A 26,732-nucleotide genomic window follows, 5' to 3' on the forward strand; every position below is an offset into this window, starting at 1 on the left:
GCAGGAAAGAAATAGCAGTGAAGGAGCAGAAGGCAGGTAACCAGCAAGCGTGCCACAGAAGGCAGGTAACCAGCAAGCGTGCCACAGAAGGCAGGTAACCAGCAAGCGTGCCACAGAAGGCAGGTAACCAGCAAGCGTGCCACAGAAGGCAGGTAGCCAGCAAGTGTGCCACAGAAGGCAGGTAGCCAGCAAGTGTGCCACAGAAGCAGCTGTGATATCCTGGCAAAGTAGGAAAGGGTGAGCGAGAAGCCAGAGGAAGCAGGGCGTGGCATGTCCTGTCTGTCCCAAGAGTTACAAAGATGCAGGGTTTGTAGCAACATTGTTGCAGAGTAGACTCTATGGGGCAAATGTGGATCTTGAGGGAAGGGGGGGCTCTAGAGGGAAGGGGGGGCTCTAGAGGGGTGTGTCTGGGGACTGGCATCCATGTGATAGACAAGCCTGAGGGATAGGAGATACCAAGAACTAGACTCTTGTAAGTGGAATCATTTTCTCCTACTTGGCCTGCTAGTCAATCTGCAGTCAGTCAGAGAGAAGTATTATAAAGCTGCTGCCTGACTTGTTCCAAGGTACACCACTCCTGTTTACTCCATTAATCTGAGTGGCATTGAGCCAGAACTGGAGCAGAACACAAAGCCATCCTCTGGTCACCGTCACCTGGAGTCTTGTGACCATGTTTCCAAGAACAGAGCAGTTTGTTGTATGCTGGGACAAAGCACTGCTTCCCTAAGCCTCTCTCCGTGTAATGACTCTTGCTGGTGGGAGAGCAGGTCCCTTCCTCTGACCACCCTGACCCTGCAATGTGAGCGTAGCTGCCTGTTGTAGCTGAAAACTGAACAGCGGATTTCATGCAGAATTGACAAGCAGCTACCTCTTGTGTGCTGTGATAATGATGTTCCCATTTGACCTGACAGAGCAGAGTCTCTGCAGATAGAGAGGGGTGGTGGACCGTTAGACTCCTAACCCCAGATACCAGTCTGCGTTGGAGACCAGCTGGTCCGTGCTTTTGTAGTGGGTGGTGGTATCTCTTCCTGACGCCCTGCACTGCAGATGTGTATCTGCTATTATCCGTCCTCAGCACGGTTAAGCAACCACCCACACAGCTGCACAACAAGCTGCCATCCCCCACCTCTAACAGCCCCAAAAAATCACGGGCTCTTTTAGTGCGGGGACCTCCAGTAATGGAACTTACGTAAGCCCGTGAAAGTCACCTCTACGGACATCCATGGGTCTAGATCTTCATTCTCACACACAACAGAAGCTACCGTTTGCTGTCATGGGATGATTTATGGGGGTATGAATTATGCATAGATGGGTGGCCAAAGTGGATGGAGCCATTTGTCCAGCTTAGGCAGTCGCATCTCACTTAGCTGAGTCTCTGTCGGCCGCCTACACACAATCCTCCCACTCTTGGCCTCTTGACTGGCTGCTCTTTGCTCTCCTTCTCTCCCCAGTTTCAATGTGTATCTGTCATGGCCCATTTGACCTCCCACGAAATTCCGGATAACCATCCGCTGGGTAATGTGCAATTGCTCCGGTTTATTAGCCCGTGGTTAAGAGGGTAGGTCTTAGATTCTGCCAAGTCTTGGTTAAAATCCAGTTCAGACTAGCTGTGAAGCCTGCAGGTAACTTGACCTCCTTCCGTTGACATCCCCATCTTGTAACATGGTGCCATTGGTATGTAAGTAACGCTACCAATACTCAGCTCATGAGGCTGTTACTAGATCACAGGGGGTAATTTTTATGTTGCTCAGAGGAAAGCTGCAGGCACTTGGTAGAATCAACACATACGATCTTGCTTCTGCTGCTTCTCCACTTTCGCATCTGCTTCCTTCAGTTCATTTAACTGAAAGCTTCACTTGAGCAGAGACCCAGTGAAGCTGGCCTGCCTGGCACATGCCTGAGTGCCCTATAAATAAGAATCATTCTTACAAAAATCATTCTTACAAAAAAAAAAAAAACAGCCATGGGGCGCTTATAGCTCCTTGTGAGCGTTGTGCTGTTTATGCACGCGTGTGTTGATGTGTGCTCCAGTGTGTTGTTCCTTACTCCCAACAGCACCCCTTCCTCTCCGAGCTAGTGGCCAGTCACCTTTTAAATCACCTCTTGACTTGAGACCATGTGCTTGTCTGTCTCCCTCCTCAGGATCTGTAAGCTCCTTGAGGGCAGAGACCATGCTCACCTGCACAGTGCCTGTCACAGAAAAGGGATCAGAGTGTAGTTGCTGAGTGAGAACTGAGAGCAGAAATGAATACAAATCCAAGGGTATGGCAGGACAAAACCCAAGAGAAATGAAACCCTGGAGAACTGGTGATTTGTTACTATGGTGATTTCTGGGTATCTTTTGTTTGAGAGATGGGATGGAGGAAGTTTCTTTATTCTTCCTAGTGTTTTCTTTCTTGCTTCCTCATCTGAGCTCAGTAGCAGCTGCACCCAGCAATGTCTGGGGTAGAACCAGTCAGTGGACAGAGCCCCCCAAAGACAGGGAAGAGGTAGGTGTTGAAGCCACTGAGCCAGATCAGAAGCTGTCCTTCATACTAGCAACAAGGGCACGTGGGGGTCTTCTGAAGCTGCAGCTCGAAAGGACTCCTTCAGCCTATTACAAGTGCTCAGGTGAAAAACCGCAGGACACAGGGAGCTGGCAGAGCACGTGAGCACTTACAGCGAGAGCCAACCCTTGGCCAGGTCACTGCATGAGTTCCCATGACCCAGAGGTTCAGCTTAGGGACAGAGCTGTACTATTCAGGTCTGTAGACTCCGTGCTGCTACCTGAATCTGTGAAGAGAGGCTCTGGTTTCTTCAGGAATGTCAGCGTGAACACAAGCCCTGCCAAGTCTGTAGTTGATGCCCATTGCTCATCAGCGAGGAACCTAGGCTCCAGGGTGTTAAAGAGACGTACTCCAGCCACTCAGCATCCCTGATACTGGCTAATGTCACTGCTTCCGTCCCTTCTGTAAAGCAAGAGTCTTGATACTAAGAAACTAAGATGTCATAGACACTTGGATAATCCTATCTAATAGCAGAATTCTCCAGGCTCCTAATTATTCTATAAGACAATACTGATAATAATAGTAATGATAATAAAAATATTAATAATAATATACATGTCAAGTAAGGTCTCTGTTGGATTACCTTATCATGAATTTATAATCTATTAATATGTATAAAAATGTATGGTAGGTCATAAAACATTCTTTTTTTTAGTTTGTTTAAACTTTTTTTTTTAAGTGACAGGGTTTCTGTGGGATTTCAAGCATGTTGTCAAGTGGGTTAGCCATGGTAGCACCAGTTCCTTCCTTAGAGAGGAGTCAATTGTCACCCAGTCACTGTTTCCTAAGGGCTGCTGGGAACCAATACGGTTGCCTGCAGGTGGCCCCACGTTCTTATCTCCCTCCTTTAATTCCCTCTGACACCCCGCAGCAATCACTGCAAACCTCTTATGTTCCCCAGCAGGGAGGAAGCTCAAGGAAGGCAGGGACCAGCCTACTTTCCTCCCAGACTCTGCACCATGAAGAGGTGGGAGGCAGCTGGCTGGAGTCTGCCTCTCTGCTTCCTTTGTCACTGCTGCTTGCTCCCAGATCCAAGTAGAAGCCACAGAATCCAAGCAGAGTATTTCCCCGACTGCCTGGTTTATCAGCATCCACAGCAGAGTAGCGGCCGCAAAGCTTTGAAATTCTAAATCTCTGCCAGGCTGCAGAGGCTGTTGCCCTTGTACTGCTGTGTTTCTTGCAACTTAAAGCAAGTGCCAACATGCAGTCCCTGTGGCTGTGAGGCGCAGGGGTCCTTGTCATACTTCAAAGAAGATGCCCGTCTCAACCCAAACTGGCAATGCAGATGGCATCTGAGTTCACCTCAATGTTTGAGGCCGGTAGGTTCTGCTGGGACTGTTTCCATATCAGGCCTCAGAGCAAAGGGATGATATGGAAACCACATCCCCTGCCAGATAGGCATGAGCGTGGGAAAAGGTTCCACACAAGTTGTGGCACACACATGGAGGTCAGGCAGCTTGGGAGCGGTCAGTTCTCTCCCTTCGGCAGGAGTCAAACTCAGATCGGTGAGCTTCGCAGCAGCGTCTCTACTCACTGAGCCATCTCACCCACCCTCCGCCTGCTTCTTCAAGAGATGGATCTTGACTAGAGCCACTGACATAAAGAGAAGAAAAAGAACCCACTGTTTTCTGAAAGGCTAAGACTCACACAGGATCTTCTAGTGAGGAACCTCCATGGCGACTGGAAAGAGCTGCAGAGCAGGAGTTTGTTCTGCCTGAAAGGGAACCTCTTGGACTTCATTCTCCTCCCAAAGAAGGACGTCCATGATGCCTGTTCGAACAGCCACTTTGTGCTAATGTGTTTGCTTGAGTCTGTGCCAGGAGACCCTGTGCCCCCTGGCCCTCAGCCTGCTACAACTGTTCCTAAAACAGATGAGGCCAGAGAGCCAGGCGTTGCCACTGAGCCCCAGATGTGACACTGACTTTCCTGTTCCACGGTGCTGGCTTGTGAATAGAAGCCCACGTTTTTGTTTTCCTGTGGTCATTTCCACAGAGCACGGGCAAAGAAGGTGGGAACACGCTTGGCTGGACAACAGCAGTGAGAAGTGGTGTCTCCCTCAGATTGCTAGTGTCTCAGAAGGGGGTCATGGTTGCTCAGTATTCTGCACTCTACCCGGATTGAAGAAGTCATGGCTTCAGAGTCAACGCTGACTGTGCCAGCATGAAAGGGTGATAACCAGCAAGCATACAGACAGATCCCCTCCTCCGCCCCTAGCCAGCGTTCAGAGAGCCATGTGTTGGTTGCTGGTTCTCTCCTAGGACTGGCCAGTGCACAACTTAGCACAGCGCAGCCCCTCCGCCCTCAGTTCCAGGAGCTTCCTGCTTAAGGACTGTCATTCCTAGTTGGGTGGGTTCTTCATGGGCATAGGACTGAGAGCCAAGGCTGCTTCTGTCCCCCCATGCTTGGTTCTAACTGTCACCCAGGTCTGCCTGTGTTACTAACAGAGTCGTCAGTGTGACTTTAAATGGCTCCACTTGACCGCTTCGTAAGGCTTCCACGTCTGTATGTGCGTGTTCTCAACACCTGCTCTCTGCGCAGCCCCTCACTGCCCACCGAGGCTTAGGGAACGCATTCGCGTCCTTGACTGGTTAGCTCTCGTGACTTCCCAAAGCTGCCTCTTCGTGTGCTTTGAATTGGCTCTATTCTCTCCAGCTTTATGGTTCATTCCTATATGATCGTTTCAGCTCACATACAAATTCAGTTAGGAACTGAAACAAAAGGGATATTTCCTATGAAAGAATAAAGACAGCTTAGTCTCATTTTGGGGCATTCTCGTTGTACAGTCTCAGTGTAGACAATCTGAAGAATAAAATCAGAAACTAAGAAAGTGCAGTTTGCCATGACACAGTCACCTGCAGAGATTTTAGCCGGGTCCCCCCTGAAGCACTTTCTAGGCCTCCATTTCATAGCTGGAATGGCCCAGTGCCTCTTAGGTACAGTGCGCTGCCTCACAGTTCTGATCAGAGCTATTGTCTTCTCTGCTTAACATCCTCTCATGGACCTACCTCATATACTCACCACCCCCTTGTCTAACAGTTGTATTTTCTAATCGCCCAAATAATAAACAGTATTTCATAAAATATCTCTTAGCACAAGCTCACAGGCCAAAAGGCAAGCGTGTCTTTAAGGCCCGTGGCTGACATTACCAGTTCGGTCTGTCGGAACTGTCTCTGTTACTGATTCCCACTCTACAGCACTACAAGAGCATGCTCAGCTCAAGGAACCATCGATCACTGTTACTCTGTGCATTTTGAAAGATGTTACCTCACTAATCTACACTGTTTCTCTGATGTCTATGGAAAGTGGTATTTCCCCTTAAGTTCCAGAGGGGTGCATGTGCGCATTGCCAATGGTTTTTCCCATTTCCCACCTAAGTGGTTCGCTTTATCTATATAAACCCATTAGAAAAATATATGTCTAACAAAATAAACGTGTACACAAATGTTCATAACAGAATTATTCAAAAGAGGAAGTAGCTGAGATGTCTGTAATCGCTGAATGGATGAGCACCATGTGACAGAGTCATACAGTGATGTCTTTTCAGTGATAAAAGGAATGAGTCTTTAATACATACTCCATTGTGAATGAATCCTGAAAGCATTATGCCTGGTGAGAAGGAGAAAGTCATCGAAGTCATGGATTGTGTCATTAAATCCATATAAATATCCAGAATAGGCAAATCCGTAGAAGGCCGAGGTAGCTTAGAGGTTTCAGAGAAGGCAGGGATCAGCAAGTGATTGTTTTAGTGTACAAGGGTTTATTTCGGGATGAAGAAAACGTTCTGGAATGAAATGGCAGTGATGGCTCCTTTATAAATACCCTTAAGAACACACGGCGCCACACTTTAAGGAGGTAGATTTTATGTTTGTTTGGGTTTTTTTTTTAATACAACACGAAGAAAATGTAAAAGTATTAATCAAAGGAACTGATCTGTGGTCTGGAAGAACTAGAGAAAGAAGGTGGGGTACCCTGTCCCTGCCTCAATTCTTTGATATAGACAGAGTTCAAACACCCTTATTTGTATCAGCAACTTCACACTCCTGTCAGCTGAGAGATCTAAGGCAAACTGGGCACAAGAAAAAGTGTTCCTGCCCTCTTTTTAGAGCCCTTCCATAGCTTGGTGTCAAAGCTTCATTTGGCCAATTAGGTTTGGGACCTCTCCAGCATCTGGCCAGCTGACAGCAGTGTTGACGCTCACCCTCGGGGTCACCCTCGGGGTCTCATGCTTCGGTCTCCTTTCCACTCCGTGCTTTCAAAGCTCCAGGCCCTGCAAGCAGGAGGTTGTCCAGGAGGAACAGGCATTGCCGTTTCTCGGCCTGGGGCTTATCTGAACAAGAAGTACCAGGGACAGGAAGCCCCAGAAGACCCGGGTGCTAGGAGTGTCTCTCTCCTAATGTGATCTGTCCTCATCCCCCTGAAGCCTATGCGTCAGTCTCATGTCGATGATCCAGTAGCCCAACTCTTAGTGTCTCTGAAGCGAGGCTTTGACTTGAAATGTCGTAATTCCAGTTTGCTGGCCACTGTGTGTGACTAGTGTCTACACTGTGCGCATCGCCACAGTTGTGTGGTCTTCACACCAAAGAACCTGCAGTATTTTGTAATGTGTACTTGGTGGGGGATTTCTTTCACAGGAGTCTACCATGAGTAGATACTTACTTTGTGTTTTTTTGGGGGGGGGCAGATTATATGAACATTTCCATTTATGAGGTAATTTGCCTGCAAAGCGAATCATGAGTTAAAGGCAATACAAGAGATCATTTTTATACCAAGGAAACTGATGCGGCCTCCCTCATGGTATGTATAAATATCCTTGCCACAACTAGGAAAGATCGGGAAATTGAGGGCTGCTCTAGTGTTGCTGGCTCAGTCATTAAGATGCCAGACCAGGCCAAGGAGGAGGTGACTCACTATATACTGTGGTCCCAGCCCCCCCAAACAATTGACTGTTTGCGGTGTGGAATGTGGGTGGGGGACAGAGGCATCATACCTAAAACAGAGACTCTGCCCTCTGCGCCTGGAGGTGGTGTCGATGAGGGTCCTTCCCTATGATCTTTTCCCTCCATGCCTCCAACCACACCTTTGTGTGGACTTGCCAGGGCTCCCTGGTACAGGAAGCAGCTTTGTCACAGAGGCTCTGAATGCCAGGCATAGACTCCTGTTACCTTGTTTCACCGCTCATCCCCACCCTGAGCCTCTCTGTTCTTCCCTTGTGAATGCAGGAAAATGACAATACCCATGTCTGGGGAGTTTGAATTCGGTGGGAGCATTTTCCAGTGCACAGTGCAACGCCTGGCCTACAGTGAGCACTTCTTTATGCAGGCTGAGACGGCTGAGATTCGGAGCCTTCATCTCTATAATGCCCCATCCCATAAACATACAGCATCCATCTATTAGCTCATCATTCTGTGTGTCATTAGCTGGCACACAGCATGACTGGGGCCTCTGTTCAGTAAGACTGACATCGGGGTGCCAGTGAGCCCTTGCTAGGGAGGAGTTCGGTTCCTGACTCTCACGGGCTCTTGATCAAGCTCAGTTACTGTGGTTGTAGGACTGACAGCCCAGTTCCTCACTTCTGCCAGCTCTGAGCACTCCTCGGCTCCAGAGATCCCCAAAGGTCTGGTCCTGGGTTAAGAACTACAGTTGAGGAGATCCTTGCTCCGTACACCTCTCTCTCACGCATCAGCTCTGCATGTCCAGGAAGAGCCATTGTCTTCCGGGACTTCCTTGATTAGGTCAGCTCTTCGGGGTAATATCTTTTTTAAGATCAGCTCTGCCAAGTCACACAGCCTGTCACAGAAGTGGATATCTCATTCACACATCTCAGGGGTTGTACAGGGAGTGTTCTCAGGGGCGAGAGTCTTGGGAGGTAGCTCGGAATCCTGCCTAGCACAGCGGAACTTTAGCAAAGCACGTATTCTCATTTCTTCCCTCCAGCTGGCAGCAAGTAGATTTTTTTCCAAGGGCGCAAGCCCTCTGCTGTGCCAAGGCTGGGTGACCCCCCAGCACCAAGGCCTATATGGCTCAGCCACCAAGATCTTAACAGTTGCACAATGCAAACCCAGCTGGACCTTTTCTTTGCCTTGGGGCCTCCAGGAGTGCTTATGTAACCAAGTGGCACCAAGATGGTCCTGCTCTTTCTCCAGCCTCCCAGTTCCTAAGACCTCTCTGGCTGTACCCAGAAGACAGCACTTCCTGCCCACACCCATGAGCTTTCAGGGTCATTGGCCCTGCATCCTACGAGGGAGGAATGACCCACTGCACAGAATTGAAAGGTGCTAGTGAACCAGGAAGCGTGGATGGCAGGTTCTGTAACCCAACCCCCACTGCTCCCAGGCTGGAGTTGGAGCTGTCTGAATCCTGCTCCAGCAGTTACATGGGGGAAAACTCGGAATCAGCCAGTCTGATTTCTTAGGGGATTCACCATCTCTATCGAGAATGTAGTAAAATACCATAGGTCAATCCTGTGGGTGTTTGGGATCTCACAAGCATCAAAAGCCATCCGTCATGAACTCCCTATCCTAAGGTCACCTTACTTTTGCTGTGCTCCGCCTCCTATCCGCTTCCTCCTGCCATTGCTGTTCAGGAAGCTGTCTGCTTGTGCCTTTGCCCCATCAGAGTATGTGAAGCTGCAGTTGACCTACAGCTCTGCTCTGGATTCTCGTCGCCTGTATGTAGTTGGTGCAGTCTCATCCTTGTCTAATCCTGCATCACTCCATTGGGAGGACAGCTACTCACTGGCTTTCCCTGAGTCCGTCCCAGAGACACTGCCAGCATTGCCTGTGTTCTCATGCAGGCTTTGCTGCTCAGCTCAGCACGAACCTGAAGTCTTCATGTAGACGACATTGCCCGTAGGTGACAACTGAGGAGAGAGGAGCATTGTGTGTGTTTATGTGTGTGCAGACTGGCATCCGTAGGAGAGAGTGCGCTTGCCCATGTCCACCCTGGGCCGGATACATTACACCTATAGTAGTTGAGACCCCCGATCCTATGGGATGTTTGCAATCACAGAGACTACACCGTGACATAACAGTATAAAGTGATCACGTGTGCTGTGCGCATGGAGCAGGGTGTGGCCATGCTGCAGTTGTCTCTGGCGGCCCTTCCCTAGTTGTGTCAAGCTGCTGGCACATTTGAGAAGATTTGCAAAGATACATAAATTTTAGTAAGCTGGGTCTTTCTGTTGTATGCATAAGAAAAACAGGGCTCTTCTACTTTCAGACCGATTGAAAAGCAGGGGTTTATTGCTATAATCTGGACATCTCGACCATGCGCACATGATTGGGTTGGTCAGATAGATGCTCCTCTGCTAGCTCTGCTAGACACGAAACGTGGACTGGAGCCATAGTCTGTGATGCGGTATCTTACGAATTAGAACTCCAGGACCTGTGTTTTCAGAGTGGCACTAACAGTGTTTTCCAGTGACCCACAAATCCAAAGCAAGGTGGGATGGTAAGGGTGGGTCATAAACCAGCCTCGACAAAAATACCACTCGCTAGGGTAGGGTTCTGGTAGCTCCAGTGAATACTCAAATTGCCCACATTTAATTTCCAATTGCTTAAAACACCGGATCCCAAGAGGAAGGAGTAAGATTTAAAAAAAAAAAAAAACTGCATTAACATGATACAAAAAAATGAACAGACCAGATGAAGGTTGCGGGCTACATTCATAGTTAAACATTCTGTTGCTAGGACAAAACAAGTCATGCTCACACCCTAGACCAAAACATTCTGTAGGCAAATCATTGGGTAGAATCCAATGCTATCTTCATAAAGGAACTTAGTCAGATCCTTAGACTTTTGTTTGAGGGAGAAACGTATCTACTTCTCTATTCCTGAAATACAAGGTCTGGATATATTAGCCACACCTGTTGACAATAACCTTTAGAGAGACAAACTCTCTGACCTAAATCTAGGTGGGACCTTTGAGGTAGAAACACAATGACCTTGAAGGAATCGAGGTAAGTTCCAACTCTCTGACCTTTGGTCAACATGGAAATAGGCTCACATCTTTGGCCTCCACAGGCAAGTACACTCCATGTTGGTGGACTTAAAAACCACAGCACACAACTGAACAGGGATGCTCTTATGTGAGCCCAAATGCCTAGGAGTTTGCCTCACGGCAAGGAGCCTGATGATACTGAATATAGTCCCTGTAATTTCTTGTGAGTCCTCGTTAAGAAATGGTTAGACTGCGTGACCCAGTTTGGAGTAAGAAGATCATGAGCTCTCACACACATTCTCACTACGAGTGACTCTTAGTGTCTGGATCCTGCGTTATTCCGTTTTTTTCACATTGTTATTTCTGCCGTTACTTCTGATTCTTCATCTCTGTCAGTCAGTAAGAGAAAAGAGCAAGCAAGATCTGTGCAGAAGCATTAGTCCACTCAGAATATCAAACCCATGCGATGTGTTCCATAAAAGATGATCTTCTCTGGAGTAGTTTCGATCGTTTGAATTCACCCACTTGGCATCTGCTGTGTGCTCCAGGCACTTGAGACACGTGCACCTTTGAAGCAAAGGTGCCAATCCCTGACTTCAAGGAATGCAAGGAGTTAAGCCTTTCCCTCTACTGTTTAATAAAACTGGTCATATATTACATTGTGAGACTCTTTTAGAGACTTTAGAAGGTTGACTTTCCTTTGTTTGGTGGGGTATGACGTCCTGTTTTCTGCAAGGGTTCTAAGGAGGGTTGCTTTGTTCCATAAGAAAGATGGTTTGGAATGAAAGTTCTTGTTAGTTTTAGGTTTTCTCCAGGGTAATTCCACTAACATTGGAGCCAGGAATTGCTTGTTGCAGGAGGCCATTCTGTGTGTTGTAGGATGTTTGGCAGCAACCCTGGCATAATCCCGCTACATACACAAGTACCCTTTTCCCTGAGTTTTTGGCAACTAAAAACATCTCCAGACATCGCCTGCCATGTCTCTGGGTGGGCAGGGATGACAGATGTGGATGTGACCTGTGAATCTAGGCTCCCATCCTCTGCCGAAGTCTGTGAAACCCCCAAGGGAAAAAGCACTTGGGGCAAGTATTTTCTGTCTGGCCCATGCCAACGCTCAGGGCAACTTTCTCCCATGGAAGAGTTAATATAAAGTGAGCAAGATATTTATCAGTCAGATGGAGCAACACCAGCAGCAGTGATGAAATGCCCTCAGTAATCATGCCTTGGAGATAGTTCACGTTTCCTGTTGGAAAGTTGTTAAAGTCGCTCACTGACCATAAGTTAGAGAGCATCTTGGACACAGTGTGCTGTAAATTAATCTCGAATGATTTATGAGGAAATGGGTTCCAGATTCGGTGATCTCAGCTCAGGCAGTAGGCGGCTGCCTGATAAACATTCTCGTTCTCAAGAACTCAGAGTCCACTTACTGAGTATTTGCTGGGGTGGAGAGTGGAGAGCTTTGGAGTGGCTAGTGCACTTCCGTGCTCTGGTCTAGGGGACCTTGGTGCTTGGGAACTGCCACTGGGCATCTTCTCACTCCTGTCCTGTGCCAGCCCTGCCCTCCCCAGTGAGGATGTGTTATTGGACACGATGACAAGTGTTTCTTATTTCACTCTTCGGTCCCAAAAGCTACTTTTCAGAGTTTGGCAGGGACACCCACTGCAAGTTCTTCCTTTGCCCACTTACAGTCCAAAGTGGTGACATTGTTACCCTCCCTTATATTTATCTTCATTTCTCGCATACGTACCAGAGTGTTAGAAAGTTCAGGACAGGGGCTGGGTGTGGGAGCTCACGCCTTTCAGACCAGCACTCAGGAGGCAGACACAAGCAGACCTCTGTGAGTTCAGGCCAGCCTGGTCTACTTAGTGAGTTCCAAGACAGCCAGAGCTGTGTAGTGTAGCTATGATCTGCATTAAAAAAAATAATAATAATAAGGAAAGAAAAGTAGGGCCTAATACTAATGAAAGTAACTGAAAGGTTGGATTTAGTACACAGAGAAAGAAAAAGAGATGCAAGATAGAGAATTTTTATTCATTCAGTTGTTACTTAATCAACAACTACGTCCTGGACATTGTCAGTCGATCTGTGAGGAAACGGACTTTAGTCCACAGGGCGGTGGGACAAGTGGACAGAACATCTTCCAATTTGGCACATTGGCTCCCAAGCCGAGGGATAGCAAAGAAGCCAGTGGGTACTTAAAGAGGCACTGCAGCTTATGGAAAGGGGGTCTAAGAAGGATTCTCAAAAGAAGCGCTGGCTTTCCTGGAGGTGAGGGGCTCATTACAGGCCCAGGAGGAAGGGCAGGTGTGGTCAAGGCCACGCCCCAAGCAGGAGGCGAGAACTAAAGCAGGAAGGGCGAGGTAAAATGGACGCGCCGTGAGGAGGCCTCAGAAGTCGGGTCTTCTTACCCAGGTGAGGTAACCCCCCCACCCCCAGGAGGCAGGTGTGAGGGGGTGGAATGACAGCTGCTCAAGACTCTTATCCACACCTCTGGAGCACAGCAATGGTCTTCTTAAATGATTTTAAGAATATCAAACACTGCCGGGCGGTGGTGGTGCACGCCTTTAATCCCAGCACTTGGGAGGCAGAGGCAGGTGGATCTCTGTGAGTTCGAGACCAGCCTGGTCTACAAGAGCTAGTTCCAGGACAGGCTCCAAAACCACAGAGAAACCCTGTCTCGAAAAACCAAAAAAAAAAAAAAAAAAAAAAAAAAAAAAGAATGTCAAACACTTAATCGAAATTTGAAATGCTAATTAGCGGCTTTAAACGCTTGTTTCTGGAGGCTATCATGACAGCCTCTTCGGTTCTGCACAGTTCTGTTTCCCATCTGTAACTACTTCGTGGTTTTAATCCCGATCATCATTTATGAGTAAAGAGTAGGTGCCCAGGAGTGTGGACATCTATTACATAGGCTGTGTCCGCGCTGTGTCCTGGCTTTTCCAGCTCGCCTGACACCCTCCTTAGATTTCCTTTGCCGTATTGAAAGATTTGACACTAGGGTTGGAAAACAGACTTTATTGCTTGCACATTGTTTTCTTAGCTGACTTTAAAAAAGAAAAGCATAAGGAGCTGGTGGGCTGTTTGGGGGCAGGTATGTGGTAATGTGGAGTTTCTAGGGACACAGGCCTCTAGTGTGGGGGAAATTGTACGTGGTGGGCATTGCTCCCAGTGACCACGCCGTCACCCAGCAGGTGAGGAGCAGAGTCTGGTCCAGAGAATGGAGCCGCCTCCTAACACCAGCCCCTTCCTCTGCTCTTGTCAGCCTGCTCATTTGCCCCTCTCTCTAGGAAAGTAGCCAGAAGCGTGCCCGCTCATGCGCCCATTTTCTCTTCCCGTCAGGAACTTGGATAATGGGCTGTGTGCAATGTAAGGATAAAGAAGCAGCGAAACTGACGGAGGAGAGGGACGGCAGCCTGAACCAGAGCTCCGGGTACCGCTATGGCACAGACCCCACCCCTCAGCACTACCCCAGCTTCGGCGTGACCTCCATCCCAAACTACAACAACTTCCATGCAGCTGGGGGCCAGGGACTCACCGTCTTTGGGGGTGTGAACTCTTCCTCTCACACTGGGACCCTGCGTACGAGAGGAGGGACAGGTAAGCCGCTGACTGTTGGGCGAGCTGAGGGTGCGGCTGGCTGAGGGTACGGCTGTGCTGTTTCTAAGCTATTGTTGTGTGTGTGTGTGTGGATGGGGTGGGTGGAGGTGTGCCACGATGAGTGTGTGGCAGAGGATGTCTTTCAGGAGTTGGTTCTCGTCTTCATTGTGGGTTCCAAGGATCGACCTTGGATGATCAGGCTCGGGCAGCAAATCCCTTTACTCACCTACCGTTCGGGCCAGCCCTGTGGCTGTGTCTTGGTTACTGTGGCAGCTCTGTATCGATGCTCCAGTTGACTCACTTTGACTAGGGTTTTAGCAGAGAAGTTTCAGTCAGTGTTATCCATCATCTACCATTCAAAACAAAAGGTCCAAGTTCAATATCCAAGATCAAAATGCCTGGCTTTGGGGGCATGAGAGGCCTCTTGTTAGTCCTCTGAGAATTCTGCATGGGTCGGTGCCCTGCGGTGTCCTCCTCATCCCTGTAAGCCAAGCGTTCCCACCCCTGGCTACCCTGAATACCTAACGCGGCTGCTCTAAAGCGTGGCTCCTGAGCCCTATCCTGGGTCTTCTGCACCAGAGGCCTCAGGCCTGGCTCTGGGGTGCACCTCGAGGTCCCTACTATTAATGTACCCCTCCCTCACTTCTAGGGTAACTTCTGTCCCTCTTCTTCCCACTCACAGCCTGCCAGCCACCTCCTGGCCAGTGTGATTATTTGGCAGCATGCTTTTACCATTAGTTCAAGTTCTCGGTATTTCAACCTGATAAGCCCTCAGCTTTTCATACATCTCTCTGCATTTTGCTCTGCTATATTCTGTGTATGTGTGTTGTGGTTTTTTTGTGTGTGAGTTTTAAGACAGGCCATCACTTTGTTGCTCTTGCTGTTCTCAGACTGTTAGCAACCCCCTGCCTTAGCGCGTGTTTGGGAGTATAGCCATGAAACATCACACCCAGCTACGTGTTCTGAAGTTGAGTTTTGTACACCAAGACCATTTTCCTCTTCTCTCCCTCTCCCTCCCCCAGGCTTTCTTTTTTTCAACGCCACAAGGCTAGGTTTCCCTGCCGTCTCTGTTCGCTGACGTAGCTAATGTTTTAGAACATATCTGGTTTACATTCATCCTCACATGTTTTCTACAGTTCTTGTGAGTCACCTCATGCATCTTTAGTCTGCCAGATCCTCGCCCAGTGCACGAACCATGGTAACCAGATATTTGACATTATTTGTTCCGAAGTTGTTTATTACAAAACTTGAAAAGAATGTAGCATCTCTCAGCTCTTCTGGGGACAGATGCCTCATGTCGTCTGTGACAGCTCATTGCGTCTTTTCCCTGGAGAGCTGATGCTGCTGAAGCCTTAGTAGGGTCTTTGTCCCTGTGCGGCGTACGGTAGTGGAAGAGGGCACGGGCCTGAGCTGGACACCATCTCTTCCGCAGCGCTGTGTCAGTTTCTTCCCCACAGAACAGATATCTGTGCTCACGCTGTGCTACAAAGACACCATCTCACCCTTAAATCCGGCTGCATGTGAGACCCTCACAAACCTCCAGTTCCCCTCCAGCCAGGAGCCTGAGAAGGAAGCAGACAGGCAGTCTAGGGCTGTTTGTCCTTAGAAGATACAGAAGAAAGGGAAAGCTTACAGTATACTACACACACACACACACACACACACACGCACGCACACGCCCTCCACTATGAGAAAGGTTGAGTGTTTTGCAGCCCAACTCTTAATTCAGCAGACATAAGCATCATCATGTTGATTCAATTATGAAGGCTGGGTGTGAAGACTGTACAGCTCATTCATTAAGGGCTCCAACATGGGCTCCTTGTCAAACCTGAGTGTGTACACCAGCCAGAGTCAATCTTAGTGGAAGAGCCATCTGGCTCCTTATAAAGTTTGAAGCTTCAAAGGCAGTGTCCTGGAGCTGGAGTGGTGGCTTAGGGGTTGAGAACCCATGCTGCTCTTACAACAGACCCAGGTCCTGTTCCTAGCACCCCCTTCAGTGAGCTCACAGCCACTCACAGCTCCAGTTCACAGGGACCCAGGGTCCTCTTCTGGTCCCACAGGCTCTGACACACGTATGGTGCATGTATGTATACATAGGCAGAAGCACATACATTTGGAAATAAGTTTTAAAGAAACAGGGCCCTAGAATGTTTGCCGATGTCTTTTGTGGGTGGTTGAGTTATGTGTCCTGGCTTTAGGATGTTGGCTGATGTCCCTTCCATGGGTGGTTGTGTTGTGTGTCCCGGCTCTATGATGTTGGCCTATGTCCCTTCCGTGGGTGGTTGTGTTGTGTGTCCCAGCTCTAGGATGTTGGCCTATGTCTCTTTGTGGGTGGTTGTGTTGTTTGTCCCGGCTCTAGGTTGTTGGCCGAATGTCCCTTCCTTGGGTGGTTGTGTTGTGTGTTCCGGCTCTAGAATGTTGGCTGATGTCCCTTCTGTAGGTGGTTATGTTGTGTGTCCTGGCTCTAGGATGTTGGCCGGATGTCCCTTCCTTGGGTGGTTGTGTTGTGTGTACCATCTCTAGGTTGTTTGCCTATGTCCCTTCCGTGGGTGGTTGAGTTGTGTGTCCTGGCTCTAGGATGTTTGCCTATGTCCCTTCCATGGGTGGTTGTGTTGTGTGTACCATCTCTAGGTTGTTTGCCTATGTCCCTTCCTTGGGTGGTTGTGTTGTGTGTACCATCTCTAGGTTGTTTGCCTATGTCCCTTCCATGGGTGGTTGTGTTGTGTGTACCATCTCTAGGTTGTTTGCCTATGTCCCTTCCATGGGTGGTTGTGTTGTGAGTCCCGGCTCTAGGATGTTGGCTGATGTCTCTTCCTTGGGTGGTTGTGTTATGTGTCCTGGCTTTCTGGCAACATTGTCCTCAATCCCCTGAGGCCACTAGCAGTGTCTGCATTCTCTCTGGCCTCCTGTGCTTCCTCCTCCATTCACCCGATCTAGTAAGAGGGTTGGAAGGTCTTCCACACAGAGGTGGCTTGCTTCTGGTTTGACATTATAAAAGGAGAGGCACCTTTTATAAAAACCCAGAGACAGAGAAGATCAGAAAGCAGCCAGCCACTGGTTCTTACCTCTACCTCAGTCCGAAATGGTGATCCTGCCTCCAGAGACTGATCCTGAGAGCTGTCTCCTCCTGTTTTATATTCCTCTCTAGTGCTGGGATTAAAGGCGTGCACCACTACCACCCAGTTTCTTTGGCAAACTAGAGTGTCTTCTAGGATTAGAGGTGTGTGTCACCTCTGCCTATTCCGTAAGGCTGACCAGTGTGGCTGTTTTACTCTCTGATCTTCAGAAAATACAAATGAGATACCACTACAGGCATCTGTTACAGAAATTTTGAATTGGAGTAGGCGTGACCGTAGAGGCACACACATTTCAGTCATGCTCTGCCACCCTGTCAGAGAAACCTTAGAAAAGGAAGACAGTACCAAATGAGCCCTGCTCTGTGGTGGGGACATCTGCCTGAGTCTTCCTCCAGTCCTGTGCTCTGCTCAGTCCTTATAAGCAGCAACCTCCCCAGCAGTGTGACACTTGAGAGAGAGAGAGAGAGAGAGAGAGAGAGAGAGAGAGAGAGAGAGAGAGGGAGCCATGTGCTCTTAAGCCATTGTGGCAGCTACTTTGAAATAGGTGAAAATCTAAGTGAGAAGCCAGGTTACAGAGAAATTATAAGCTCCCTTCAGCTATCACTTCCTGTGTACCAACCACTAAACTTAGCAGCTCCGGCATGACGCATTGCGATCTCACGTTTATTTCCTGTGTTTCTGTGGGTCTGAATCTTGGAGTGACAGCTTGGTCCTCCACCTCAGGAGAGGCCATGGTCAGGGCATGCTGACTACAGTTTTACTGAGAATGAACTGCTCCTCACTCCTGTAGTTTGGGCAGGATCCAGTTCCTGGCTGAGGGTTAGCCAGTTGATTTTCACGAGTGCCTTGCCAGCATGGCGCCCTTCGTAATCAGAATCCGCAGGGTAGTGAGGCAGTAGACAAGTCTGTCTCCTGAAAAGATGTGTCCCACGAGGGACATCCTGTCACTTTGAATCGAGTCATTGTGTTCGTAAGGGAGAGAGGCTGCACTGGGCGTGAGAACCACACAGGAGTCATGAGCACTGCCCTGGAATTCCGTCTGCCAGATGCAGCAAGCCCTAGACTGAGTGAGATGCCAGGCATTTGCTCGCTTGTTTGTTTTATTTTTGATAGTAAACCTCTAGAATGGGGGAAGGGTCCCTGCGGGTGAGCAGGTGCGAGGACATAGGCTGGGTCTGGGGAAGAATGGGGAGACTGTGTAAATTCAAGGCAGGAGAACAAAGCGGGCAGGAGGCGCAGCAGGAGGGCCTCACGGCTGGTAGCCATTGCCACAGCTACAGGTGCCAAGGGCAGTCGTCTCCAAGTCCCCACAGGCCGTACAGGAGTCTCCTGTCCATTCACTGGCATGTGTGCTGAAGTTGAGTGATTCATTTTACCCAAGCCTTGACACAAGTGTCCAGGGAAGTGGATAGGCACAGCGGGTGGCAGTAAGTGCAGCAGATCCATGCCAGTCAGAACCCTGCCTCTTCCCTGGTACTCACCCACAGTTGCACAATGAGATGTCCCTCAGTTCCAGGTTTCTGTCATAACGCCCCCTCTACAAAGACCGCGGTATAAATCCAGCATGGTGTCTCGTATCACTTACAATACCTCATGTTTATTAATGTTGAATAAACATAGGTTTTAAGGCTGAGACTTTAGCAGAGGTGTAATTTCTTAGTGTTGATTGTGTAATAATATCCTTCCTTGTTTCGGCAGGAGTGACACTCTTTGTGGCTCTTTACGACTATGAAGCACGGACGGAAGATGACCTGAGTTTTCACAAAGGGGAAAAATTTCAAATACTGAACAGCTCGTAAGTTTGGGCTGGGGGAGATGAATCACACCTGCCTTGTGCTTTGGGAAAATGTTCTTGTGACAGTCTCATCAGATAGCTGAAAATAAAGGAATGAGTTCACTAGCTCATAGCGATACAACCTGAATGAATTTGTAGTTTTTTAAAAAAAAAAAGTGCAGTATACTTGGCACTGTATGCTAAATTCCCCTCTCCAACTAGAGGACTTTTGGAAACAGAGAGCAGAGTTTCTTTTAGAACCTATTTTTTAATTTGTGTGTGCGCATGCATGTGCACGCACATACATGTGTATGTATATATACGTGTATATATAAATGTGTGTGTGTGTGTGTGAGAGAGAGAGAGAGAAAGAGAGAGAGAGAGCTGCTGTTTGTATGTGTGATGTGTGCAAGTGCCTGCATCAAGGTCAGGGGAAGCCATCAGGTGGCCTCTGTCACTTTGAGGCAGCTCTGTCCTTGAACCTGAATCTCCTGGTTTTCAGTTTGGCTGGCAGCCAGCGAGCCCCATAAATCTTCCTGACTCCACGCCCCCCCCCCCACACACACACACAGCACTGGAGTTACAGGCTTGTGACAGGGTTGCTGGGTTGCAAGTACTTCTAACCACCAAGCATCTCTCCAACCTCAGGGTCTGTGCTTTCGTATTTTAGCAAAAATCTTAAAAGAGCCAGCCTTCCCACCCTCCTCCACACACACACACACACACACACGTGCACACACACACACACACACACACACATTCTCAGGTGATTGGCTCATGATTTGGGTGCCCGTGTCACTTGATCTCTGCCTTGAGATCTTCCCCACGTTTCAGCTGTGGGCACTGGCAGAAGCCTCACTCTTCAGGCCAGGGACAGAACCCACTACTCTTGACAGCCGTGAAGCCTGTGGAGGTGGCTCTTAGTAAAAGCATGAGAGTGTTTGTGCTCTGTAAGAAGGAAGCAGAAGCATTTCACCCACGTGAGGGTGGCTACGAAGGCTGTGTTGTAAATGTGGCCACTGGGAACGGCTGTAAACAGGGAATAAACTTAGGGCCAACATCCTTTCCAAGCCCCACCTTTATCCCTTGCAGAGGAAGAGCAACTGGGGGCCAGGTTTCTCTAGATTCCAAAGCATGACCCCTTGATCCAGGCAGTATGCATGGATGAGGGAACAGCAGGAAAACCCAGGCTCCCAAGAAAATGGTAGTGTCATGGCTCAGCACCTCAAGTGTCTTGATGTGTGCTCCCCAGTCATGGGGAAAGATTGCCACTGGGGCTGGGCACATTGGGGGGTTCGCTCATTCTACCGAGTCCGGTTGCCTCTCTACTTGGATTTCATGGTAGCCGAAGGGTTAGAAGCTTGGTTCTTCAACCCCTTTAAAAAGATGAAAGGAGGGAGGTAAGAGGTGACAAACCCCAGGAGAGGGGGTGTGGCAACAGGGGACTCCTGTAACCTAAAGACTGCCTCCTTCCTGGGGTGCCCCTGGCTCACAGCCCTGGACTCTGAGAACATACCAACTTTCAGCAGTAAACCCCAATACCTCCAGAGACGCTAGTAACTCAGTGTCGTGGATGTTGTCTGCACGACACCAGGGACATTGTCAGCACTAACAAAGGAGTGGGTGTGTGCTGGTTCTTAATTTACTGAAGTACATGCAGTAATGTGCATATAACAGTGCCTGGTGACGCTCGTATAACAATGTAATTACTAACTTATTACCTTGCAAATTCAGACTTAAAAATGTAAAAATTGATACCTTTATGTTACTTGTCTCTTACCACAATTTTTTTAAACATAATATGTATGGTATTCTCACAAACTAAGCATGGCTATGCAGCCAGCACCCAAGTTGAAAGCGTTTCCCTCCCCCGCTAGGGATCTGCAGACACAGGAATTTCTTTAATACTGAACAGCTGTCATTTATTGAAGGCTCCTTATGCACTGCCCATGTGCTGAGTTACAATTGCTGTCATTTATTCCTCACGACAACTGTCTGAGGTCTGTGTCACAGTCACTATGTGACATCTGAGAACTGGAGGGCACAGGTTAGAGAACCGAGCCCACAGTCCTAGCAGGTGGCAAAGCCCAGGGTGAGGGGTAAGGTTCAGAATTCCCAGTGTGGTGTCAGGTGTGACCTTGGCAAAGCCCAGATGCTGCCATCAAAGGGAGCTGAAGTATCCGAGTGACAGGAAAAGATTTAGAAAGCTGGCTGGCAAGTTGGAGAGGGGGATTTGGCTTTGATCTCCTCTCATTTGTGAATGCTGTTAGTTTGAGTCTTCCATGAATGCTGCCTGTCAGAGTTTGTTGACTGGGCTGATAAACCTTCCCAGTCTGTACAGTAGTCTTTAAATGGCGAGGACGACTAGAAATTTGAAACTCCGTAGGTCCCCGGAAGTAAGAAGTAGGAGGGGTGGAGAGAAGCCAGTACAGCCCTGTGCATCCACACACTCCTGATGCAGACCTCTCTATTCAGGTTACAGGGCACGGCCATGTTAGTCATGGCAAAGTCAAATCCCCAGCATCTTCTTTGGTACAGGAAGGATCTAGGACATCAACAGTGAATTCTAGAGAAACGTTGAAGGGAGGGATCCTGTCCGCCCACTCTGTATTTGTATTTGAATGTGTAGCTTTTAATGTTTACAGAGCCCTGGCCCTCTCATCCTGCTCTCACAGAAGAGAACCTTGCACAGGGGCTTCTCCCTTAAGAGTGCAGCTCTTCGTCCTACATGCCATCTAAGTGCCCCTGTTCAAGGTTATGGAAAAGAAAAGTCAGCTTTGTACCACAAAGCGGTGTGTGGAGTCAAGGGTAATAACAGGGAAGGGAAACCAGCGAAGAGAAAACAAAGCACTGACATAGAGCAGATGGCACGGAGGCCCTCCCTCCCTCCCGCCGCCCAGCCGTCTCTCAGCCCTGGCAGGAGAGGCCTGGGGCGCTGTTCTGGGGGCAGCTGCTACCCCTCTTCCCGTACGTCCCTCTCCTGACCCACCCCATCAAGAGCCTTCATCCCCCATAGCGTGTACAGGGCAGTGCTCTGAAGGGCCCCACCCAGCGCAGACAGGTTGGAGGGCTGGTTGTGACCTCAGCAGGTGGGAGCTCACTCTGCACTGTGTCTAAGTTCACCTGTTTTATTTCCTGTCTTCGCACTTTGTAGCTAGTGACTTAACCATCTTGAAAGGGCAAGTCCTTAAAACGCAATCGATATTTTACACATGGAATCATGGTCATTGCCTGGAACCCACTGAAAGTTCTTATCAGGAAAAAGAAAAATAGAAAATTGTTTCTTTGTATGTTTGTTTTCTTGATTACCCGGTTGTAATAAAAGTTACTACATAGAGTCTCTCTCTCAGTGAGGACATTTGCCAAATGCAGGAAGAATCCAGCACTCCATGGCTGGATAGGGCAAGGCTGGCTGCCCTTGGCAAAGCCACTTCCTAACTCCGTCTGCGCTCCCAGCGCCTGGAACCACAGCCCCATGAGGGTCTTTAAGGGTTAGAGACAGGAATGGAGGACAGGGGGCTATTATAACTACCTAGAAACCATTCTCAGCCAGTGTCGGGGTTAAATCATGGGTTTGATTCAAAACAGTAAGACAGTATCTTGGTGAAGTGTGAATTAATAAACGAGCAGAACTGTAAGAGATGTCCGTGGCAGGTAAGGCCCGGGACCTAGTCCAGTCCCCAGTGCCTACACAAAAAGCTGAGTGAGGGAGCAATACTTGTAACCGAGTGCTGGGTAAGCAGAGACGGGAAGGAGGATCGCTGGCCAGGTGGCTCGCCGAATCAACTAGCTTCAGGTCCAGAGAGACCCCATCTCAAAAATAAGATCGAGAGGAATTAAGGAAGATACCGGCATCAACCTTTGGCCTCTGTAGACATGCACACGCGCGCGCGCACACACACACACACACACACATTGGCATGCATATCTGAACATACATGCATTACACACAAGATTTACTAATAATGATTAACTACAGCAGATCAAGTCAAAAGTGAAAGGGGCCCTCAAGACCCAGCAATACCACTTTTGGGTATGTGCCCAAAGGATGCTCAATCGTACCACAAGGACATGTGCTTAACTACATTCATAGCAACATTGTTTGTCATAGCCAGAACCTGGAAACAATCTATTCTTATCCATTCAACTAAAGAATGGATAAGGAAAATATGGTATATTTACTCAATGGAGTACTACATAGCAGAAAAAAAATAATGACATCTTGAAATTTGTGGGCAAATGAATGGATCTAGAAAACATCATATTGAGTGATGTAACACAGACCCAGAAAGACAAATATCATATGTACTCACTCATAAGTGGCTTTTAGACATAAAGCAAAACAACAACAACAAAAACACAGCCTACAATTCATAATCGTAAAAAATCTAGACAACAAAGAGGTCCCTAAGAGAGACATACATGGAGCTAATGTACATGGGAAGTAGAAAAAGACAAAATCTCCTAAGTAAATTGGGAGCACGGGGATCAAAGGAAAAGGTAAAAAGGGAGGGGAGAGGAAAGGAGCAGGGGGGAGATGTAGAGCTCAATAAAAACTCTAAATGCTTAAAAAAAAAGTGAAAGGGACATTTTAGAGACCCAATCCAAATCAGCACAGTACGCAGAAGGCAAAGTTTGTAGGTGAATTGGTGCTGCAGTGATTTATTTGTTTGCCTAATAACTTCTGGTAGATGTTTTGAGTCTGTAACTCCTCAAGGCCCAGTGAGAGTAAAGTCTGAAGGAAATTCCTCAAGATATGACATTTACCTCATAGTGTGCCAAGTCTCTGTCACTTGTGTGTCGCTCATAGGATAGAGAGAGAAAAATATGACCCTGGCTGTTGCAGGGAGGCCACTTGTTCATCCCGGCCACCCAGAACCAAAATAACCACACAGAAACTATATTAATTAAAATACTGCTTGGCCCATTAGCTCTAGCTTTTAATTGGCTAACTCTTACATCTTAATTTAACCCATTTCTACTAATCTATATATCACTACAAGGTCATGGCCTAGCAGCAAAGTTTCAGCATGTCTATCTCCGGCAGCAGATCCATGGTGTCTCTATGACTCTGCCTTCTTCCTCCCAGCATTCCCTTTAGTTTTCCCCGCCTACCTAAGTTCTGCCCTATCAACAGGCCAAGGCAGTTTCCTTATTCATTAACGGTATTCACAGCACACAGAGGGGACTCCCACATCACCTCCCCTTTTCTGTTTAAATAAAAAGGAAGGTTTTAACTTTAACATAGTAAAGGGTTTTAACTTTAACATTGCATATAACAAAACAGGTATCAAGCAAGAATTACAGTTACAATATTTATATATACTTTATCTTTTATCATAACTAAGGAAAACTATAACTATAAATTCTTAAACTCCATCAAAGACTCCAGAAGGATATAATATCACCTAAGTAAACAGGAAGTACATTTTAAGCAACTTCCAAAACTCTAGAATTGACAGAGACATCTTGCTGCCTGGACAGTCACCCAAAGTTCTTCTGTGTCATTGGAGCATCCATCTTCAGCCTACAGGCCCATAGTATCCTGCTTTCCACAAAGCAGGAAATTTCAAAGACAGTTCAGCCTATACTGGCAGTGTGTCTGTCACATTTTTCTTTATGCTGCAGAATGTCTAGCAGACTCTTTCATGAAGCAGGAACCCCAATTAGCTCACCTTTAGGCAAGTTTAGCAGTCATTTCTCTGTGGATCCTGCATGTCCAGTTTATCTAACAAACTCCATAAGGAGCCTCTTTGATGCCCATCTTCCTCTTGAAGTAATTGGTGCTGATGTGTCTCATGTCATAAAAACTCCTAAGCTATCAAAACATTTTAAATGCCATATTCTGAAGGTCTCTGAAAGATTTGAAGAATACCTATCCATCTGAAATACATCTTTGTACAACTAGAAAATCTAACATGACTACAAGCTTGACTATTATTTAGATGAGTAACTATTAACTTATATTTCTTAATTATACATTACATTTTTAAATGAGCTACACAAACATGATACCTTAATAGAACAGAAATAAACAAATAACAAAATTGACCTTAAATTTGTAGCAATAAACCAAGATCCATACCAATGCAAATTATTCATGTCTATATCATATCCCCCTTTAAATATAAACAAACAATTATCCTGCTGTTTATTAGGTGAAGTATTTTCTTTGTGGGGGTGTTCACAGCAACCTTTCAGGGGGTCTTATTCCATGATATACATCTGTACTCTGTCTCTTCCATACCAATGCAAATTATTCATATCTATATTATCTGGCTGTCGCAGAAACAGAAGTCCAAGTGGTGGACTTCTTGTGAATAAAATACACTTGTTGTTTTGATAACTGTTGGATTCTAATGTGTGATAAACTATTTCGGTGCCTGCACCAAACAGCAAAGTGAGTACTAACTTAAACTGGAACTTGCTTCATTAACGCCAAATCACCTGAATAAAACTGGACTTGTCCCAATTTGCAGCAAGATGTATTGGCTTCCTGCCCTCGTTGACATTCTGACTTCACCTGAAATCGATGTTAGCCTTCCTTTTTCTTAATTTAATTCTATTATAACTCCCTTGATGACAGTTTTCATGTGTTGGAAAGTAAGCCTGTGCTATAAGCACTTCCTTTTCCTTCACCCTTTCAGAGCCTTTCCCAGGTTGGGGGAATGGATGCAGTGAGGAGCCAATGGGTGATTTTTTTTTCTAATGGTGAAATGTCTCCATCTAGTGGAAGCTCAGAGCAGTAAAGATTGTCACTATTGAAATGAAGGTGGTGTTTCCCAAAGCTTTTTCTTGAACACACATAATGGTTAGCCTAACTTCCATGTGTACATTTAGATGCTGGACTTCAGCAACATATACTCCTGTGGGGCTAGAAGTGGGAACCATGCCATGCCATGTCATGGCCTTTTTTTCCCCTGTGGTACTGGGATTGGGAACTAGGGCACACTAGGCAACCACTCTGCCACAGTGCACCCCCAGTCATGAGTTGTACTACAAGGAAGAGAGACACACGTACAGATTGTAGCTGGATAGATGTCCATGAACTTGAAAAATGATACTGCATTCTTTGGGTATTTTTATCTATGTAAAGTCTTTGATATGTATAAATATTTCAAACAAGAATAATGCAGCTATAGCTAAAGGACTTTATGGAGAAAAAAACTACAATATCTGTTTAAAAGGAAAGGAAAGACTGAGATACTGAGGAATATGTTTGTTCGAGACAGCATCTCACTATGTAGTCTGGCTGGCCTGGAGCTCACTGTGTAGACCAGGCTGGCTTCAGACTGCCTCTGCTTTCCAGGTGCTGGGACCAAGGAATAAGTTTTTATGCCCTTAGAACTAGAGAGACAGCTCAGGAGTTAAGAGCATGTGCTGTTCTTCCAGAAGACCCAAGTTTGCTATCCACACCATATCATGTAGCTCATAGCCATTCATAGCTGAAGGGAGTGAGAGGCCTCTGGCTTCACCTCCACCCTCATGCATGTGACCACATACACACACACTCATGCCTACGCATGGGCACCTCCACCCTCGTGCACGTGACCACATACACACACACTCATGCCTACGCATGGGCACCTCCACCCTCGTGCACGTGACCACATACACACACACTCATGCCTACACATGGGCACCTCCACCCTCGTGCACATGACCACATACACACACACACTCATGCCTACGCATGGACACCTCCACCCTCGTGCACGTGACCACATACACACACACTCATGCCTAGTCATAATTTTTTAAAAAATGAATCTTTAAGAACAAACAGACACCTCAGTAGCA

At 47.5% G+C, this 26,732-nt stretch overlaps 1 protein-coding gene across 4 annotated transcripts in view; it reads left to right on the forward strand.

Moving 5' to 3' along the window:
- The window catches only part of Fyn (FYN proto-oncogene, Src family tyrosine kinase), a 197,593-nt gene that overhangs the window by 129,395 nt on the left and 41,466 nt on the right, over positions 1 to 26,732 (forward strand). For all 4 annotated transcript variants that reach the window (XM_057794755.1, XM_057794764.1, XM_057794743.1 and 1 more), the window contains 2 exons: positions 13,824 to 14,081; positions 18,857 to 18,953. In XM_057794755.1, coding sequence (XP_057650738.1) covers positions 13,835 to 14,081; positions 18,857 to 18,953 — 344 coding nt within the window. In that variant the 5' untranslated portion in view covers positions 13,824 to 13,834. The remainder of the gene's footprint in view (positions 1 to 13,823; positions 14,082 to 18,856; positions 18,954 to 26,732) is intronic.

Source organism: Chionomys nivalis, chromosome 2, assembly GCF_950005125.1.
Source record: "Chionomys nivalis chromosome 2, mChiNiv1.1, whole genome shotgun sequence".
NCBI classification, from domain to species: Eukaryota; Metazoa; Chordata; class Mammalia; order Rodentia; family Cricetidae; genus Chionomys; species Chionomys nivalis.